General features: G+C 39.3%; 4 protein-coding genes across 5 annotated transcripts; 2 read left to right on the top strand and 2 right to left on the bottom strand.

The window, feature by feature from the left end:
• Nucleotides 1–6,051: 6,051 nt before the first annotated feature.
• On the top strand, nt 6,052–12,564 carry LOC6566939 (putative inorganic phosphate cotransporter). Its single transcript, XM_001993347.2, has 3 exons — nt 6,052–6,596; nt 10,630–11,264; nt 11,328–12,564. Exons 1-3 carry the CDS (start codon nt 6,557–6,559, stop codon nt 12,147–12,149), a joined length of 1,497 nt encoding a protein of 498 aa, XP_001993383.1. The 5' UTR covers nt 6,052–6,556; the 3' UTR covers nt 12,150–12,564.
• Nucleotides 12,565–12,927: 363 nt separating this feature from the next.
• LOC6566938 (sialin) lies at nt 12,928–14,636 on the top strand. The gene is made up of 3 exons (XM_001993346.2): nt 12,928–12,994; nt 13,064–13,773; nt 13,853–14,636. The coding sequence occupies exons 1-3, from the start codon at nt 12,952–12,954 to the stop codon at nt 14,573–14,575; spliced, it is 1,476 nt and encodes a 491-aa protein (XP_001993382.1). The 5' UTR covers nt 12,928–12,951; the 3' UTR covers nt 14,576–14,636.
• Nucleotides 14,637–14,756: 120 nt separating this feature from the next.
• LOC6566937 (mitochondrial import receptor subunit TOM70) lies at nt 14,757–17,178 on the bottom strand. Its single transcript, XM_001993345.3, has 3 exons — nt 17,051–17,178; nt 15,803–16,852; nt 14,757–15,731 (listed from the first exon to the last, which is right to left on the bottom strand). The coding sequence occupies exons 2-3, from the start codon at nt 16,815–16,817 to the stop codon at nt 14,947–14,949; spliced, it is 1,800 nt and encodes a 599-aa protein (XP_001993381.1). The 5' UTR covers nt 16,818–16,852; nt 17,051–17,178; the 3' UTR covers nt 14,757–14,946.
• A 636-nt stretch (nt 17,179–17,814) lies between these two features.
• LOC6566936 (nuclear protein 1) lies at nt 17,815–19,791 on the bottom strand. 2 transcript variants are annotated; one of them, XM_032739488.1, is made up of 2 exons: nt 19,698–19,791; nt 17,815–18,692 (listed from the first exon to the last, which is right to left on the bottom strand). In XM_032739488.1, exon 2 carries the CDS (start codon nt 18,403–18,405, stop codon nt 18,205–18,207), a length of 201 nt encoding a protein of 66 aa, XP_032595379.1. In that variant the 5' UTR covers nt 18,406–18,692; nt 19,698–19,791; the 3' UTR covers nt 17,815–18,204. The 2 variants fall into 2 exon arrangements, with proteins under 2 accessions (XP_032595379.1, XP_032595378.1); XM_032739487.1 differs by lacking the exon at nt 19,698–19,791 and adding an exon at nt 18,754–19,229.
• Between the last annotated feature and the right edge of the window lie 659 nt (nt 19,792–20,450).

Raw genomic sequence — 20,450 nt, 5'->3', positions numbered from 1 at the left:
GCGGTTATCAGCAAATTTTGAATTTTGTTTACACTTTAACAAAGCATATACGAGACGACAATTAAAATACGTAAAAAGGGATCAAGACTCTCGGTATTTACACCGCTCATTAGACACAACAAAATATTTGAATAATCTGATAGCCCATTTAAATGACACTCATAAGACGAATCACTATTTTGAAAGCAATGGTGATTTTTTTCTTCTTCCGAAATATATAAAAATCGTTCATAAATATGCGCGTTTTAATAAATGTGCGTAAATTATCAAACATAAATTTTCCACAACTTTGATATAGTTTGTGTTTACATCTCATAAACAACATCTTGCTAAAGATTCTTTAGCGGGTTTTCCCATGCCCTCTGTAAGCCTAATCTTATCAATGCGGATTCTAGGCTACTATTTGTTTGTCGGCATTTAAAAGAGCGGACAAACAATAATAGCACCACCCCTGAGAAGTCAATTTGTTTCATTATATGAGTACTTATTGTAATGGATGTGTGAGTGTGTTTGAGTTAGTTAGTTTCTGTTTGCATACACATATTTGTGGTTGTCAACCTGCCTGAGGCATGAAATGATTGCCACAGGGATTATGGGAAATCTATTCATCTGTCGAGTTCACCCACTCGATAGACACTCTAAATAAATATCCGTTTTCAAGGCACACTCACATTTCAAGAGAAACAACTTGTCGCTGTCTGTACAAGTGCCGTTTGCTTCCGTTCTTATAAATTGCCAGCTAAATTTATATGTATTTATTTATTTTTCTTTTAACTGTTGTGCATCACACATCTGTCTCGGCTTTCGCTTTGTTCAAATGCCCCGCCTCCTCCAGTTGGAATCCGGCTGTGTTTATCAAAAAAGTCTCGAGCAAATATTTAAAAAATGTCACAATTAAACGTTTAATTCACTTGACAGCCGGCCCAGGTCGTGTAGTCTTTGCTTGTTTAAGGTTCTTACAGCTTTTCACACTTTTAATGAGTTTCGAACACGAAATGATTATACAGATTTGCATGCATTCAAAATATACATTTACATATATGTACGTTATTATAAAACTGGAATATGCATGTTAATATGCCTCCCCTTAACCAGCTGCTTGTGTCTTTATTTTTTGATAATTTCTTTATCATATTATTATTATGTATTTATAAAATGAAATTGCACTGAATACTCGTATATATAATTAGGGCATTTAAAAAGTTTTTAAAATGTTTGGGAAATTTGCCATATACGAATATGCATTTTGTATTATTAAAACAAAGGCTTAATAAAGATATTGAACCATAACTGAGCTGCTCGAGCAATTGTGGTATTTTGATATTACTAAATTAGCTGACGCACCCACAAAACGAATTATGGCCAAAAATTTGGATTGGAAGCGTGCGACTTCAATAAAATGAGTCACATGCTGCCAAGATTTACTATGCATATCCGATATATATATATATACATTTAGTATCCCATATAGATTCACCATGTTCCTGACGTTAGTACAAATCTGCAATCTTATCTGCGAGAACCTTCATAAGGTAAAATGCTTTTGCCTTTGGTACAAAGTCGGTGGCACTATAAAGATTAGACAGTATTATAATAGTACAGTTGTAAATGCTATATTTAAGATAGCAGTTTGCTCCGTTTACGACTTGTACATTAGTTAAGATAATGCCAATCTACAAATATTGCTAAAAGCTAAAAGAAGGAATAAAAAACTAGAAAAAAATAAATAACCCAACATAAATGCAGGGTAAAGATCAAAACACATTGGCCGACTCAAACCCAGACACATACACACACACACACACACACGCACACACACACACACACATACACACACACACACTGACATGGTTATCAATTAACTTGACAGCCTTCAATACGTTGGCGCCCCTGGAAATCACTCAACTGATGTCAACTCTTTAGAGATTGAGTCGCCAGGTACTTGAGCCACTCCAGCCAAAAGTAGTTCAAGTCTCGTGACCACGACTAATACTAAACCTAATACTAATGCACATTTAATGGCCAGCTGCCAACTAACACCAAGAATCTGTGGTTGCGGTCGGTTTTCCTGGCATAGTGACCCTCAAAGTGTCAAAAGCTGTGCGGCAAGTGCTCGATTAATTTAAAGCAACTATTTTTAATTATATGACTGTTTATTAACTGGTTTCTGTCATTGTTGCCTCGGCTATTGTGAAACGAAAATGTTAATTAGTCTCTTGAATTACTATCGTTCTGAAAACAGTGTAAAACTCACAATTGCATCTTGTATTGCCTTACATAGATTTTGTGCTACTTCTAAAAAAAACCGTGTAATGCTTTTCAATGCTTCATTTATAAAAAATACCCGGCTAAGGGAATTTTTCGTATATTTCAATTTATCTACATATATTAATGTATATACAATCCATATATGTAAATTTAAAATGTTTAGAAGTGGTCTGGAAAATCCAACAAAATATTACCTTCAAATCGCTTAAGCCGTTTGTTAGCTATAAAAACCAGATTTATTGTGAATATGAGTGCATATAAAAATTGAAAAACAGCTAAAATACAGTTCTATAAACACTTTTATATAACTGTTATATATATTATGCCCCTAAATATATTATGAGCCCATAGCTTTCCAGTCAACCCTAATTTCTGAGCGAATGCGAGAATCTTTGTCGGGTTAAGGATTTCTGTGTATTCCGAGACGAAAACATATTTCCCTAGGAAACGTTCCGTTCTCGTATATAGTCCTTTATAATATTGAGTAATAAGTGCAAGAGTAAAACACCTTTTTCATAAAAACTCCCTATGAATATCAGAGTATATGCAGCAGCAACTCGGGGATTAGCCATATATATTGCAAAATGCTGATATATATTTTGAGAAATGGCTGTTGAACCTTTCATATTATCACTCCTACTCAGTCAAGGTCAGGCGCTTTGTTTATCTGTGAACTTGCCTTGAGCTGCCTGAAATTGGCCTTGAAAGAGTCACACATTGCAGGGAATCACGTCGTTCCTTAATTGAGATTATTATTACTCATACACTGTACAACAGACGCATTGAACAAGATGTGCTCCAGCTGCTGGCGCTCCACTGCCGCAATACAAATGGAATTGCGTTCTGTGGTTGACACTTGGACATCTGATTGTTAAATGGCACTATGCCACTGGGGTGCATTGAGCCATAATTTCCCTTAAAAGCTAATCAAGAGCGCATTCTTATGACAGCATCTGCAGCTTGTCCTGTTGCAAAATATAGATGCAACACAATTCGCCAGCACAGAGGCGTCTGTGCCCCCGCCCAAAAGAGTTGCGGCGCTGATGTGGAGCGCCTTCGAGTTGGGTTTTAATTGACCGGCGCCTATTGAATAGCTATATTTCAGTTCGAATGTGTTTGTGTGAGTTCCATCAATTCAGAAATTCAGAGGTCACAGTCCGCACTCTACTGATTGACAAAACTCTGGCCGCATCCATCCACGAATGGCATTTCATTTCGTACGCTTCAATTAATTTGTACGAATAAATAACACAAAATACTCAAGTTGCAAGTTGGATATTGAGGGTATGGACAGTACTCCGTTGTTGTTATTGTTGACTTATATATATACATTCATATATATATATAAAAGACGTACCAGCTTGAGCCGGAAATGTTTTCGGTCAGGGACACTCGGCGTGCGGTTTGAGCCGGATTTTTGGCTTTACATGTAAATACGCCCGACTTTTTGCATGAGTTTTTTTTTTTTGTTTTTCTTGGGGGGGATTACCTATTTAATAACGTATTAGATATGTTTAATTTAAATCTGCTTTGGCAATAAAAATGATTAATTAATATTACTTCTTTTATTTTTAAAGTTACGCATTAAAATTAGATTATGTTTTTAATTTATTGGATTTGGCACTTAGTATGTTGGCAAGGGTATACCAATTTCGTTAAGCCCTTGGAAAGCGTTAGTTTCTTATTAATATTTGGCATAATTTTTAATTAATATATGTGTTGACAAACAATTCAATTTCAATTGCAGACACCCATGCTGCGGATTGGTACTATGATATGATGGCTGCTTCGTTGACTTGCCGGCCAATTAAAAAGAGAGCCACCAAATTGAAGATCAGAGCACACACATAGCTCCCAAATGTGTGATATGATCGTATCATCGGATTATATCACATGCGTGGGCAATGTGAGATGATGGAATAGGATCTGATGTGAATTGTATGCACATTAATTTAAGCTGTCGACATTCATTAAACACACATCGGTCGGGTCGGTATGTTGGCGGGGAGTTGTGAGTGCCATAAATAAAAGTGCTGATAGCATTTACAATTAATAAATTTGTTTAATTAACGGCCGTTGTTATTAATTAATATGTATTATTGCCAAAAGCAAATTCGTAGAAGTTGCTTTTTATTGCTTAACAACTTAATCCAAGTCACATATGCCATAAACTTTGGTGCATTTCTTCCAACAGCTTTGGATTATCAGGCCTCTTGAGTTCAATTGTATATTTAACTCTGCAGTCTGGACAAAGTGTGCCATTGATAATAGAAAGCATATGTAAAAAAAAATGACCAAAAACAACAACAAAAAGTTCACTGATAAACCTGGTATGCCCATTATACACGCATATACATACTAAATACTATATTCAGAGAATGTACATTGAATCTAACACTGAACTGTTCCCAAGTGCTGGTTAACTGCGATTTAACAATATGACGTTTATTTGTTTAGATTCGAGATTCAATAATCTAAAGTCGATTGTAAGCATGTGTAAATGCCTTTATTCACACATATTTGTGGTAATAAGTATTTATACTATGGGTATTTAAGTTCAAAGCATACTGAAATACAAACGCTTTTATCTTATTTTTTGCCAAACGTATCACGTTTCCTAAATAAACGTCAACAGCTGGCAATGATCATCCATTAAGATCGCTCATTTCGATTTGGGCTGAAACTCTGAGTTAGTACAACTACTAATTATACATATACTACTAGTATATATATGTATATATATAATTATTTATATAAATTGAATATATGTGAGTATTCATTACATCTCAACCGCATTAGACCGCAATTGTTCACTTAAATGCAGAATAGTTTTATAAAAAAAAAAAACGCAAAATCAATTGCGGCTAGAATTTTCAAAGCATATAATCTACTTATATAATATATATACGAATACGAATATAGCGTGCTGAGTCGACTTAAAGTAAAACCATTCACTTTAGCACCCTCCTAGAAGCTGCTCCCCCTCCCTCTCTGCCGCCTCTAGAAACCCACTCAACATCAGTTAATTGCATTGCACAAAGGCAAAAAAAAAACCCCAAATAGCTGCTTACAACTTTTGACTAAGTTTGTAAAAAAAATAAAAAGTGATTTGAGATTGTAATCGTGATTAGACGCGTTGAATACTCTATTAACGAGCTAAGAAATTCTGTTTATCTAATTGCGAATTCACACTTATCATTTGAAACTATGCCCATTTCTACTTTGATTATATTATTCTTACAAACTATTCACTGTAGATTATGACTTATTTAAGTAAATAATCTGAAGTGGATATTATAAAGATTAAGTGTACAGTGTTTTTAATTTCGTTTTGAACATGCTCTGTTTTTTTTTTTTAATTTAGTTCTCAAAAAACAATACCCGTTTTTTATAGTTTAATGACTTTATGCTACAGTTAAGCACACACACATACATATAAGTGTATATATATATATATGTAGTATGAGTTATTACATACTCACTTATTGGGGGTACCTGTTGCGCGTGTACGATTAGCTTATGATTCACGAAAAAAACCACTTAATACTCTACACAGATTCCAATCGAATTACATTCGCAGTCACATGAAGTGTGAAAATGAACAAAGCTCCTTGGAACAACAAGCTTACGATTCCTTGCCGCAGCTTATTCGACGATCGACGCTGCCAGCGGCGTCAGCAGCAGCAGCAACTCCAGCGACAGCAGCAGAGCAGCAGCAGCAGCAACAGCAGCATTGCTTATCTGTTCGCATATAAACTAAAGTCAGTGGAAATAATTTCTCATTTGAAATTTAACAGCCGACGTGCGCGGTGGGCAGAACAAAAAAAGCGCGAAGATCGTGTGGTGTAGAAACCGCTAAAGCGAGAAACGAGTCAAATACAGAAAGAGTAGAAGCAGAAGAGGAAGAAACTACAAGAAGTGCGTGATTCCAGTGCGTTTTCATTGCACATTCCACTCTCGTTCGCGGTCCGCAGTACTATTTAAGTTGTCGTTGCGTACGGTTTTTCTCTGCCACTCTGTTTCTGTTTCTGCTTCTCTATCTCTCTCACACACTCTTTCGCCGTCTTTGTCTATTTGTCGTTCTCCCACTTTCGCTGTCAGTCCTGTTGTTGCGCGTGCGTGCCAAAAGTGAAAAGTGTTGGAGAGAGAAAGGTGTAAGCCAGCAAGGACCTGTGTGAGTGTGTGGCGAGTGTAACTGCAGTTGTTTGCCGCACTCAGTTTATCCTTGTTTGTAACCGTGGCGAAGGAACTGAACAACTTATTAACGTTGCAACAGAACACAGTCGAGATGACACAACAACCACAATGGGGCATAAGTTTATCAAAGTGTAAGTGCAACAAGAATCCCACAACAAAATGATGTGTGTGTGTGTGCATGTGTGTTTTGAGAGAGGAGTGTTGTGCTTTGAATTGTGAATTCAAATTCGCATTGGAATTCGAATTCATTGAACTCCAGCTCAACATTGTTAAATTATTTTAATTATTGTTTAACCGACATTGACCGACAACAGCAACAAAACTAAATGCAAACTTAAGTATATAAAGTCTACATAGCTTATAACTATATATTTATGAATCTATATATGTATGTATTTATCTATCAACATATATATACATCGTATATATCGTATAATAAACAATGACAAACCATTTTTATTTCTCTGCATTTGCACTTCCGATTCAGTTTTTGTGTTATTTTTTCTTTTTTCCGTACATGCTTTGGTTACGGATACTAAGCTGTTTGATCTTTTTGTAGTTTTGGTTGTTTTGTCTGCGCTTTTTGTTTAGCTTAATTATGCCAGGCACGCGTCAACATAATCATCAATAATCTTTCGGTATATCGATCTTAATTCGACTATTTCTATGTACAAATGATGCCTTTCCGAACAACCCAATTAGCATTTGAATAACGAAAGGCGAGACGATGACGAACATAATATTCGGAAGAAGTCGAAATCATATGATCAAAAATATATACGTATAAGAATGTATATAGCTCGACTCAGAGACTTCTTGTTCTTCTAGACAGCTATGGCTGTCTACGCATTTTCGTAGGGTACACATTTAATTTAGTTTTCAAATTTATAATTCTATGAATAAATTTTGTGTTATCATAGAACAGGCCAGACAGATAATTATCTTTAAAACGTCGACTGACAACTTTTTTTTTAGAGGTAATTTTTAGATGGATTTATTACCGGGATGTCAACAGAATATGATCATTTGTTCTTGTATATATCTTGATTTTTTATCATGACAATGAAATGAAATAGACTTCTCGTCTCTTAGAGTATATGTAAACATTTCGGTATAATGAACTAAACTGCTTCAGCGTCCAAAATATCATTTTAAATATCTATTAAAAAATCTAAAAATATATAATTAGTTTAAAAAAATTCAATCCAAAATTGCCTAAGAGTGTGTAGCGAAATCTGTATTATAGTGGTACTATAGCAGATATGTACAGACGATTTCATATGTTATGTATAATAATGCCTGGATAAGTAAATCTGATTTGATATTATTGAAACTTCGTGAGGGAAAAATGCTTTCTCTAATCGAATCTAAAAAGCTTTGAAGTGCTGTAACTCCTTCTTAAAACAATAAAAATAATCTCGTCTTTTTCTTTTGGGGCTAGCGGTAGTTTGACCTCCTTATAGAGCCATCGCTCGTTTCCTTTCTATTGTTTTTGGGCAAGGTCAATGCAATAAAAGAATTCGCTTTTTCCATTTTTCCCTCTTTCTGCTTATGTCGCATACGTTTCATAATAAGTATTTTATTCTTGAGCAATCATTTCTTCTAAAAGAATGTGTATTGCATATAATTATCGGCGAGAAATGAAAATGTTGTAACGCTTCGAGCCGTAATTTATATATTTGTTTTGTTTATAGGTTTGTTATTTGTCATATGCAAATGAATTTGTTGTTATTTGCACCGTAAATAAATAACAAGTGAAAAAAAAACTGTTAATAATATTTTTTAGTTTTGGAAATGTTTTTGCGGTTATTTTTTTTTATATTTTTATATTTACTTTTGTCTGTAAACGTGAGTTAGGTACTTAAGTATTTGTATATTGTGGAATGGAATGGGCCTCTTGACACTTATTACTGGCAATCCATCATGTGTCATCCATCATGTTATGGATTTATCATTAGGCTAGTGTAGGACAGATTCTTGGATTCTGTTGAGCAGTTGCTTATACAACAAGTGCCTCAGCCACACTTTCACCAACTCCGTGCCAGGCTTGGAGTTTGTGAACTTGCAATCAGCGTAAAACAAATTTTCCATGCGCTGTCCGATCTCAAATTGGAACTCGAATGTATATCTGACATATATGTAAGTACAAGTCGTACTTTAGCCTCGTGCTTAATTTTCGCAAGAGTGAATGCGAATATGAGCATGTCCAAAGAAATTGTGCAAAAATGATGTCTTATTATCGCATGTAGAACGATTACAAGCTGTTGAGATGTATATATAAATATATATATATGTATATATATAAATGTCGATAATAAAAATCAATCATGCAACGCTTATCTGTAAATGTCAGTTAATGTTGGACAATATCTTTCCGGATATGTCTACTCACAAATCATCAAGATTCCGAATGATTTCGTAATTAGCACACGCATATGTACGTATACGTATGTAGACATTATTCATTAAGCTACTATATCTTCAATTTAGACACCTAATCGAGATTAGTCGAGTTAATTTCGACCACACTCGAGAGTCACACTCGTAGATACGATTAGCGTCGCATTAAAATATATACTAGGCGCGGATTCCGTCTCTGATATGAAAATTGACATTATCTACGATTTTTGCTTAAGTAGTATTATACAGTCATATAGCAATTATTTGATTTGTATTTGAGAATCGTGTTGGTTGTAAATTTTTATCAGTTGTCGGCTTTTAGTTAAAGCATTTGTTAAATAAAATGGCAAATATTGAGACATCATTAAATTGTCAGCTCCACTGCAACTGATATATTTATGTATGCTAATTATATATATATATATATGTATATACTAATTGAATTGGCAATCAGTGACGTCTTTACATTTTATTGTAGGGAAACCGCTTCACTAATAAAAATTATTGTCTTTTTATGCAAACATTAACATGACAATCAACCCAGGTCTGCCTGAGTGTGCACATTGTATGAATTGTGTATAAAGCAACCTGGTCTGGAATCTAGAGTTTTTTATTTGGAGCTGCTGATGAGTGAAGCGTGGATAATTACGGCTGTGACAATCTGAACATCAAAAATGTTCTTTTTTTTTTGCTCTAATAATATTGTCATGAATTGGTTTGCGATAAAAAAAAAACCCATTGTTGGCTCTTCGTGTGCTTTATACTCGGAGGTACGGCTTCATTATAATAATGTGCTAATGAACGTGTTGTTGATATCACTTTTCGATGGTTTAAGTACGACAAGCTGGGTAAATGTTAATCTTAATACAAATTTTGTCTGCTCTCTCCCTTGATGAAAATAAAACGAATTTGTTTACATTAATTCAACCTTCAAATTTTGACATTTCAATGTACAAAAGAATTAAGGAACTTCAGTATGCAAACAAAATGTCTAAGTTGACAATTCAATAGAAATCTATAACAATTTGTTGGGTATTTATTGGACTGCTGTTAATGTTAATTGTTGCGACTATTTTAGGGCCTCAAAAATATGTCGAGTTCAATTTTAATTGCCAAACAACGGCGGTTTATGGGCCGTTAAAAGAACACTTGTTATAAGTATATGTATATGTTTATAGGATTTTTAACATTGCACCTTATCGCGATTCTTTGGTAATTGAACTTATCTAGACATCAATTCACTTAACCAATTATGATTCTAACTGCCATAATTCCAGCAATTTCCAAATGCCCCATAAAACAATATTGACTCTTGCATAATACATCAGCTTCTAAATATTTATGATTTATTTTATTTGCCTCACAACAAGAAATTTATAGTCGCAATGCTCACGACGTACTCAGGCGTATTACGGATCCGTTTCCAACTAATTGAAATGACCATTATATATAAATAGATTTAAATATAGACATCAGCTGGCAATCAAATGCAATTTTCCATTTATCAGCTCACATTGATTTGCCCACTCTAATTGAATAACTTTCACGGTTTATTCGCATGCTAAATATATTTTACTTCAATTAAGTTTGCAAAAAGACAATGAATATTTTACCAAAAAGAGAAAAAGAAGCAAAAACATTCTCAAATTCCGAACGGATTGACGTCAATACTTTACTACTTAAGTATTTTTACTGTTTTGTTAATTGATTTTGATTAAGTGTAATGGGGTTACAAAAAAAATGTCGCCTCTTTTTCGCAAACAGATTTTATATTACCACAACGTGTGATATTGGCCATCATGGGCTTTCTGGCCATCCTGAATGCCTACACGATGCGCGTGTGTCTCTCCCAGGCCATCACTGTCCTTGTGATCAAGAAGAACAACTCGGAAACGGAGGATGGCGGTCATGCGATCTGTGAGGCGGATGATTTGGATGATGGTGGCGCTGCCAGCAGTGGCGATTACAACTGGTCCGAGGAGTTGCAGGGCCTGATCTTGTCGTCCTTCTACATTGGTTACATTGTCACCCATGTGCCCGGCGGTCTCCTTGCCGAGAAGTTTGGCGGCAAATGGACTCTCGGCCTGGGCATCCTCTCAACGGCTGTATTTACCATGCTAACACCGCTGGCCATCGACTTGGGTGGCTCCGACTGGCTGATTGTGACCCGTGTGCTGATGGGTTTGGGCGAAGGTACCACATTCCCAGCCTTGAGTGTCCTGCTAGCCGCATGGGTGCCGGCCAACGAACGTGGCAAACTGGGCGCTTTGGTTCTTGGCGGTGGCCAAGTGGGCACCATTATGGGTAATTTACTATCGGGCGTCTTCCTCGAGGCCTACGACTGGCCATTTGTGTTCTACTTCTTCGGCGGTCTTGGCGTTATTTGGTTTGTCATCTTTGTAAGTGAAATATTATTTTCCTAGTTTAATCAGGTTTAATCAGGAGTCTATCTTATGTTGCAGGTCTTCCTGTGCTTCAGCGATCCCAGCTCGCATCCCTTTATCAAGCCCAGCGAACGTGAGTATCTCATCAAGGAGATCGGCAGCATTGGTCGCAATGAGAGTCTGCCACCCACACCCTGGAAGGCGATCCTCACCAATCTGCCCATGTTTGCGTTGGTTGCTGCTCAAATCGGTCACGATTGGGGCTTCTATATCATGGTGACGGATCTGCCCAAATATATGGCCGATGTTCTGCAGTTCTCCATCAAGGCGAACGGTCTGTACTCCTCCCTGCCCTACATAATGATGTGGATCGTGTCCGTTGGCAGCGGCTTCGTGGCGGACTGGATGATTCGTAAAGGCATTATGAATACGACAAATACGCGCAAAATGATGACAGGATTGGCGGCCTTTGGCCCGGCCATATTTATGGTGGGCGCCTCATATGCCGGCTGTGATCGCACCCTGGTCGTGGTCCTCTTCACCATCTGCATGGGATTGATGGGAGCCTACTATGCGGGCATGAAGCTCAGTCCGCTGGACATGAGTCCCAACTATGCCGGCACTCTGATGGCCATTACGAATGGCATTGGTGCAATTACGGGTGTGATTACGCCATACCTGGTAGGTGTTATGACACCAAATGCCTCGCTGCTCGAGTGGCGAACTGTCTTCTGGGTGGCCTTTGGTGTACTCTGCGTCACTGCGGTCATCTACTGCATCTGGGCATCCGGCGAGATACAGCCCTTCAACAACGCGCCCATCGAGCCACGCAGCGTTGACTATGAGGCCGAGGAGCGTAAATCCGAGCATAAAATGAAGCCCCTGGAGCGCAGCTCCTAGAGTCTGAGTAACCAAAAGTGCCATAACTATTAACGTTGTGCTCTAGTTCATATCATATTTACAATATATGTACTATATCAGTTTTAATGCGTGTGCAACCGTTGAATTTTGCGAATTTGTTGTGGTTACCGCCCGCGAAGACATTGTTAATGTATGTTTGTATTATATAACACGGATTTGTACAACTTGCGATCACCTATTGCAATTGCTAGTTTTATAGTATGCCAAAATGTCGGCCCCCAGTGCGCTGTCTATATATATATATAAATGTTAATCTATAAGCATTCAGCTGCAGTTCCTTAAGCTTTAATTTTTAATCCCGAAATACGTAGGATGGCTCTGCTATCTCCCACAAAACCCCCGTCCCCGTCCCCCTCCCCTCCCCTGTCGCACCTCAAGCCAGTTCACAGCTCCATGCCCCATTGCAGAAATTTACTCTCTTAATTATTATTTAGTATTTAATCGAAACGAAATTCAATTTTAGTCTAGGATGTACCTAATTTGTACTGCAAAATGCAAAATGTAAAGTGTAAAATTAAATTTAAATATTGTATGGCATTATTTTTTTAAATTGTTGATCAATGTGTAATGCATCTGTTTTTACGCTATCGTTGAAGCATATTTGTTTTTATAATGTTAGTCCAAATAAAGTGCGTAAATCAATTAAAACGAGTCTTGTATTGTGAGGCAATATCTTGAAAAACAACAACTCATTGAAATCATTGTTTTGATATGATATAAATTAGTTGTGGTTTTTAAATAGGATTATTACTTCTTTTTTTAAATATAATTTTCTTTTATAATGCTGCCAGTGATACAATGCATATTACGAGATCTCTTTAATCGTAAGTACCAAAAATAAAGGAAGGGAAATGAGGTCCTGGTTTCGACCAACTTATAACTAAATGCAACAGATCTGCAGGTGACGCAGCGATTGGTTGTTTGCTGCTTCAGCTTATTGGCCGTCATCAATGCCTATGCAATACGCTTGTGCTTGGATTTCACACTCCAGCGTATTGTGCGGGACTCCAACAAGTTGAAGGTGGAAGGAGAACTGGAACTGGGCAGCCCCAGCAATCCACCGACAAGGCAAAGGGGAGGCGGAAGCCCTACAAATCAACCGCAACACAAAAACACACTGCAAATTAAGTTGCCACAAAATCTTTTTATTACTACGTCGAACAGCACCGATATCTGGTCAAAGGAGGTGCAAGCTTTGGTCTCCATATCCTTCTATGCAGGTTATATGATTACCCACATTCCTGGCGGCCGTTTGGCGGAACGTTACGGTGGCAAATGGATTCTGGGTGGCTCCATATTATTGTCAGCAATGCTGACGCTGCTGACGCCAACAATTGTGCGCAATGGTGGCCCCAACGCCCTGATCTTTCTGCGCCTGCTAATTGGCGTCTGCGAGGGGCCAACATTTCCAGCGATTAGCGTTTTGCTGGCCCAATGGGTGCCAGAGAAGGAGCGCGCACTGCTATGTAGCTGTGTCCTAAGTGGTGGCGAAATTGGCACCACATTCACGCATCTGGTCAGTGGATTTGGGCTCAACGATCAGGATTGGGCTGTGGCCTTCTATGTAGTTGGCAGTGGTGCGTTGCTCTGGTTTGTTGGTTTCGTAAGTATTTGGGAACATCAGGTGGTGCCTTCTGTTACCCAATATTATCTCCTGATCTCTTCCTTGCTACCTCCGGCAGGTCTTGGTCTGTTACAGCAGTCCGGATGCCTCGCCTTATATCGAAAGCGGCGAGCTGGACTACATCAGAGACCAGGTCAGCGCAACATTGGTGAATGAAGATGCGGGGGCCAGTGGAAATGTGCCCTGGAGCAGCATGCTCATGAATGCACCCATTTGGGCACTGGTCGTGGCCAATATGCAACACGACTGGAGTCAACAGAAGTTGGCCAAAGAGCTAGTACAGCTCCTGGATGAACTGGAAAGGAATGGCAAAACCATATGGATGGAACTCGAGTCCAGTTTGCAGCTAATTGCGCCTCATCTGTGCAGCTGGTTGGCCTCGATCATATCCGGATCGTTGAGTGACTATCTGATTGATAAGGGCATATTGAGTCGGACGCAGACGCGACGTTTAATGTCCTGGCTGGTCTTTGTCAGCATTTCCATGCATTTGGTGCATCACCAGGAATCCTTCGCACGTTCATGGATCATTCTGGCATTTGGTGCATATTATGCGGGCATCAAGCTGCTCCCGCTGGACATGAGTCCTAATTTCGCCGGCACCCTGATGGGTATCTCCAATGGCCTGGGCGCCTTGCCTGGCCTGCTGATGCCACTGTTGCAGCAACTGGAATCAGAGTACGCTATTGTGGGCACCATTCGTGCCGCATTATGGTTAGTCTGTGCCGGCTATATATCGGGCGATGTGCAGTCCTACAATGAGATGCCCATTCGCGTCTGAAATGCTCTCATATTGTTAATTATAAATGTTTATATTGATTACAACCTAGACTAAAATTTAACTATTGGTATAGTCTTGACTTAGGCAACATTATAATAGATTTATATATATATATATATGCATATGTATATATATATATATAGGTATAGGTATATATGTTTCATAATACACAATAATATGATTAACAGACATCAAAGTTTCATTTCAATGCTAAACTTAAGGAGCATAATAACTAAAACAAGATTTTATCGTGTGCATAATATGGATGATGGGTATGTGTTGGATTTGGGGCTTGGGTTTGTTTTTTAACTTAGTTAGCACAACGTGCGCGAATCGTCTAAATGCTGGGCGGTGTTGGCTGATCTGTCCATCTACTGGCCGAGTAGGCCGGTCTGGGCCATCGCTGAAACGGAATTCATGTCGATGCCCAGCTTGCGGGTCACATTGATTTGAGCCAGTGCCGCGTTACGCAACGAGTAGACATGCACCAGCTCCGCCTTGCTCTTCGCATAGAGCAGCGCCTTCTCAAACAGATCGACGGCACGCTGCAGCTGGGCCCGTTGCACCTCGACAGTGCCCAGTGTTTCGTAGGCCAGCTCACATTTGGGATCCACTGCGATGGCACGATTGAGGAGCGCCACAGCTGCTTCGATATCGCCACGCCACTGCAGCATCATGATGGACTGATGGACGAGCAGCGCCGGATTCGTGGGCGCCCGCTTCACGGCCATCTCATAGAAATGCTGGGCCTGTGCGAACTGCTGTTGATCGGCCAGCACCTGAGCCATCAGACTGTAGCACTCAACGCAATCGGGAAACTTTTCGATGGCATCCTCAAAGTCCTTTATCACACGCTCCAGGCGTTTCTGGTCGCCGGTCATCAGGGCCAGACGGTATTCAGCATAGCACTTCTGAACGGTGGCAATCGCATGATTGGGTGCCAGGCGCACCGCCTTCTCGAATTCCAGCAGTGCCATGTCGATCTGTTCCAGCAGCAGCAGAATCTGTGCCCGCTGGTGATACACATCAGGATTGTTGGGCGTCAATTTCTCGGCTTCGACAAAGTCGGCCAATCCCCAGTCGGGCTCCTGCGTCTGGATGAAGAGAGCTGCACGTTTGATGTACGCATAGGAGCGCAGCGTCACATCCGCATCCTCTGTCAAAAGATTACTCAATTATTACTCTAGTTTATAAAAACAAATGGCAATCTTTTTAGCATTCGCTTACCGTTTGCCAGAATGGCATCAAAGTCGGGCTTACTCTCGGCAAAGGAGCCGCACAGTAAATGGAATGTGCCACGCATTAGCAGCGCCTCCACCTTGAATTGTGATTCCGCCTCCGAGGATTCAATTTCCTCGGTGCATGCCGCAATGATTTCATCATATTTCTGCTCTTCGAAGGCACGTTTGGCGCGCAGGAAGCCGCGTGGTGGCGTATCCGCCACTAATGAGGGCGGCACTTCCATTGTCTGCAACGGATCGGCTATAAAGGATCGCATATAGGTGTTGATGAAGCTCGCCGAGGGCACAACAGGCACACGATCGCGCAGGCCCTTCTCGGCATCGATGCGACCAGTCTCCTTCAACACACGGTCGGCAAACATGATGGTGTTGTTGTTCTGGAACATCTCCAGAATACACGTGGCCGTCACATCATCCAAACACTCAATCATGTCCTTGGTAGCCTCATGGGCTCGGGCACGTCTATAATAGGCCTTCGCATAGCGCGGATTATACTCCAGCGACAAGGAGCAGTCCTCCTTGACCTTGCTCCACTTCTTCAGCATCTCATAGGAGGCAGCACGATTCTGATAGAATATCGCCATGTCCATACGATGTTCCGTTGGACACTTGTCGATTGCCTTATCATAAAAACTGATTGCCTCATCGTATTTGCCATTGCGATAGCAATTGTTGCCCTCTGTCTTGTAATTGTTGGCCTCCTTCAGCGGCGATAGCTGTTCGCCGAGTTCAGCGTTCTTCTTCTTGCGCTCCAGTTCGGAATCGGGCGCGGTGCCATCAATGGACAACGTTTGCGTCTCCATTTTACCCTTCTGGCGTGTATTGCCTGTATCCTTGTTCGACTTACTCGTCTGCTTGCCACTTGTCGCCTCATCGCTGGCACAGTTGCTCCGCCGATTGAACATATACATGCCCAGGCCGATGGCGACGGGTGTGCCAAGAATCAAAGCCACCTGCCATTTGTTCAGCTTTACGGAATTTACGTTGAGGAACGTCGCCATTTTCTACTCTTTGTGTGTGTGTGCGGTGTGGTGTGCTGCAAATAGAGTTGAAACATTGTGTAATAGCAATTGTCCCTCTTATCACACACAGAGTTCAGAGCGCAAATCGCCACTGCTAATTGCCAAATGCCGGGCAAGTTGCAACATTTGTCACCAAGTTGCCTCTGCTCTGGCTTATTGATTTTTTTTTGTAACGCTCTGTGAGCGGTGTATTGTGGCATTGGAATACTCACGTTTGTTTTATAATTTAATACTGCAATAAATTTTGCAAATATGAACAGTTAGCTGAATGTTTTTTAGTGAAAACTAAATAGAAATTAATATTGTGGATTACAGCTAGCCTGCTTAGCAAATAGAACATACCGTACGGAGCAGTGGCACAACCGTTGAATTTCTGAACGATTCTTACGCACATGTGACAGCTGGCCACATTGTAACAGAAAGCTCGCTGCTATGATACAAATTTGTTGAAAATAACAGTTCGCGTTCTGTGCGTTAACATTGCAGCTGTTAACAAAGAACATAACTAAAATACATCGCTTATTGATTTATCCGTAGAAAAGTCTGGGAACTTTTATATAATGATTTTAACCAAATAAATCTTGTGTTCGTGTAGCATAACTTTTCATAAACACCAACTATTTCCGCTTAAATTGGCAATGTACAAATGTCATGTATTACGAATGTGTACATTTGTAACACATGCATAGGCATTTTACATCGAAGTTTGTTGACTATAGAAAACAAAGGAAAACATGTGGTTGGCGGTCGTCTCGAGGCGTTCAGCTGGGTGCAAATGAGTTCAACGAAAAGGCTATAAATATGCACTCAGCCACACACACAGGCGAAAACAGACCCAAAGCGGAGGCGAGATGCATGCAGTCAGACATTGCATGAATATTAAAAGCTTTTGCCCCGCTGCGTGTGTGTATGTGAGAGTTCCACTTTCAATGCAAGCGCCGCAAATGTTCTCAATTAAATGTAATACCATATCAAGTTGGTTTGTTTTTCTTTTTATTTTATAAGTTAGACCTAAAGTAAACTTCATAATTTGAAACGCACTAAGAATAAAATTAAAATTATAAGTCCGTAAAAGTACGTAAGTTTAGGAAATTGTTGAAATTATTAGCTATTCAATACGATATTCCAGTGTTGATTTTTTTTCTTTTTGTATTTTGCTTTCCAGCCGACAGCCGACAGCAGTGCCAGCTGCCGCCGCTAAAGCCACTTCTCTTTTCCTCCTTCTCTTCCTTTCTTCAGTATGCTGCTGGCTTTGATTTTTAATTCTACCTTTCCGTTTCCTTTTTCTTTTCTGTTCTGCACTCTCTTCCTACTCAAATATTTTTTTGTGTCTCTCTCTGCTGCTGCCTTGACTTGGCCTCGGACATCAGTTCTTTATAGTCTTCTTGTTGTTGTTGGTGTTCATCAGCTTGGTCAAAATCTTGCGCGAGTGGCCCGACGGGTCAAAGTGGTTGGTGTGCTCGCTGGCCTCCTTCTTGGAGCGCTGCTTGCCGCTGTGGCCTGAGAAGATGTGCTTGCCATGGTCGAAGTTGTAGTGCTCGTATTCATCGAAGTGTGCCTCAGACATGTTGTATTTGAGATCTTGTGCTTATATAAAATGAGTTGTAATTGAGGGCTTCTTTATCTTTGTAGATTCTTTTGGCTTCGAGTTTTTTTTTCCTTTTCTTTATTTTATTTGGTGCATATGCGACACGTCTACTGGTTGTCCACGTCCTCCTCGCTTCGAAACACGAATGGAAATTGAACTTTTTCTCGGTGTTGAATACCTGCTTTTATACCCGACGAGAGCTTTTTATCTCGCCGTTTTCTTTAGTTGTGAGAGTGGCTGCCAAACTGCTCTCGCGCTCACAGACCCTGTGAACAAAACGAGTTTATTTTAAAAATTATTTTTCTACATATCAATTTTGGATTTCACCTGCTTTGCGTTCATAGAACTTTATACAATAGCACCAAGAGAAACTTCCAGAATTTGTTTTTATTTAATCTTTTTTAGTATTTTGTTTTTCCGACTAGCTCTGAAACGATTTCTGAAACAAAGTGATGTCTAGCACAGAAACTGGCTAAATAGTTTAATAATATTGCCTTTTCGCCTACTGTTTGTTCATTTTCTAGTTTTGCTCAGCAAATTTTAATTTCAGAATTTTCGATACCATTTACCATTGGGGCGTCAGTTACGGTGCTCACATTCTCACTCTCGCACAAAATGAGAGTGCGAAAAGTTCTTCAGAGTGAGAACGTGTAAAGCTTTGCACAATTTTTGCTGCGCAATTAAATTTTTTTTGTGTTGTGTTTACAAAATGCGCGGTAAACAAAAAATATAAAAAGGCAATGACAATGTCAAACAAACAAATTTTTTGTCTCGAGTATTTAAATTATTTAAAATGTTCTTCATAATACACCCGGTTCTTGGATCAATGTATGCAAATGTTCTTATATAAGGCCACGTTGCCAACCCTTGCGATGCCATTGGCCTGTTGGAGAGAGCACTTCCAGTTGCACTTCCAGTTGCATCATCAGGTGAACAGTGAGAACACATGTTGCGCTTTCAAGTCACTGGCCGGCTCATTGCCAACAAAATTTTCCGTTACAAATCAAATGTCAACGTAAACATAATGATTACTTGGCCTCAAGCAGACGGGCAGACGTGATTTGGTGCTCATATGTGCTATATATATAAATATATATATAGACAGACCTTCATTCTTATTTATTATATATATATATATATTTATATATATTGACTTGTGCTCCCCTTGTCCGACGACCCAGTTTCCCCTTAATTTTCGGTAGGCTTTAGATGTTTAGAAAACAAAAGCTTTTAATTTGATTGTTGTGCAATTGTTTACACATAAAACTTGCCGGTGATAAGCGTCCTTCAATGTTATCAGCTGCTGTGTTGTGTGAGGCAGTCAACGACGATAGACGTGTTAGTCACTCAAACAACTCGGGCTTTCTCGCAAACTGCTTCAATGCTTCATCACAAAATTCCAGAAAATACGCAACACAAAATTCACGAAGCTTTTTCAAGATAAGTTAGTCGAATTTGAAATATTTGCAAAAAGCTCAGCAATCTCAGGTGGTTGTTGCATACGCTAAGATTGACTGCTTGACGAGTGTCTTGACTAACCACGCAAAAAAGCTAAATGTTATAGCAATTTAAGAGTTTGTGTGGGAAACATTTGACTAATTGGGAAAGTTTCTAATGCGATCTCAGCACTGCTTGCCTGGTCAGCAGACTGCTTGCTTGCTTGTGTTGTAGCTCTATCGACTCACAATTATCGACAAGCATCTCTTTGATTTGACTGGTCAAGTTGGTCATCAGTCGACTCTTGGAATGGTTTAATCTTTGGCTCTTTGTGCAGCCGCCCAAGGTGCATTTGCGTACTTCCCGCGCCGGATATGTCAATAAAAGTCAAGGACGTTTGACACCACGGATTGTTCATATCTAAGTAAAAACAAAATAATTATAGCTGAGTTAAATAAAAAATGTTATATTTCTTAAAGTTTACAGTTTAATTTGTACTGACTAAAAACAATTTACTTAAATAGTTATTTATTTCTGGTTTTAAGCAACTTATAATATTTTTGTCTTAGCAGTTTAATTTTAAATTA

This window comes from Drosophila grimshawi, unplaced genomic scaffold, assembly GCF_018153295.1.
Source record: "Drosophila grimshawi isolate 15287-2541.00 unplaced genomic scaffold, ASM1815329v1 contig_1377, whole genome shotgun sequence".
NCBI lineage: Eukaryota > Metazoa > Arthropoda > Insecta > Diptera > Drosophilidae > Drosophila > Drosophila grimshawi.
Note: the sequence above shows the minus strand (reverse complement) of the source record. Positions and strands in the feature narration are given on the sequence as shown.

Coding starts and splice junctions, on each gene's coding strand:
- LOC6566939 (XM_001993347.2), top strand. CDS start 6,557: ATGACACAACAACCACAATGGGGCATAAGTTTATCAAAGT. Junction 6,597..10,629: donor GGGCATAAGTTTATCAAAGT/GTAAGTGCAACA, acceptor TTTCGCAAACAG/ATTTTATATTACCACAACGT. Junction 11,265..11,327: donor TTATTTGGTTTGTCATCTTT/GTAAGTGAAATA, acceptor CTTATGTTGCAG/GTCTTCCTGTGCTTCAGCGA.
- LOC6566938 (XM_001993346.2), top strand. CDS start 12,952: ATGCTGCCAGTGATACAATGCATATTACGAGATCTCTTTAATC. Junction 12,995..13,063: donor ATTACGAGATCTCTTTAATC/GTAAGTACCAAA, acceptor TAAATGCAACAG/ATCTGCAGGTGACGCAGCGA. Junction 13,774..13,852: donor TGCTCTGGTTTGTTGGTTTC/GTAAGTATTTGG, acceptor TACCTCCGGCAG/GTCTTGGTCTGTTACAGCAG.
- LOC6566937 (XM_001993345.3), bottom strand. CDS start 16,817: ATGGCGACGTTCCTCAACGTAAATTCCGTAAAGCTGAACAAATGGCAG. Junction 15,732..15,802: donor TGATGCCATTCTGGCAAACG/GTAAGCGAATGC, acceptor ATCTTTTGACAG/AGGATGCGGATGTGACGCTG.
- LOC6566936 (XM_032739488.1), bottom strand. CDS start 18,405: ATGTCTGAGGCACACTTCGATGAATACGAGCACTACAACTTCGACCAT.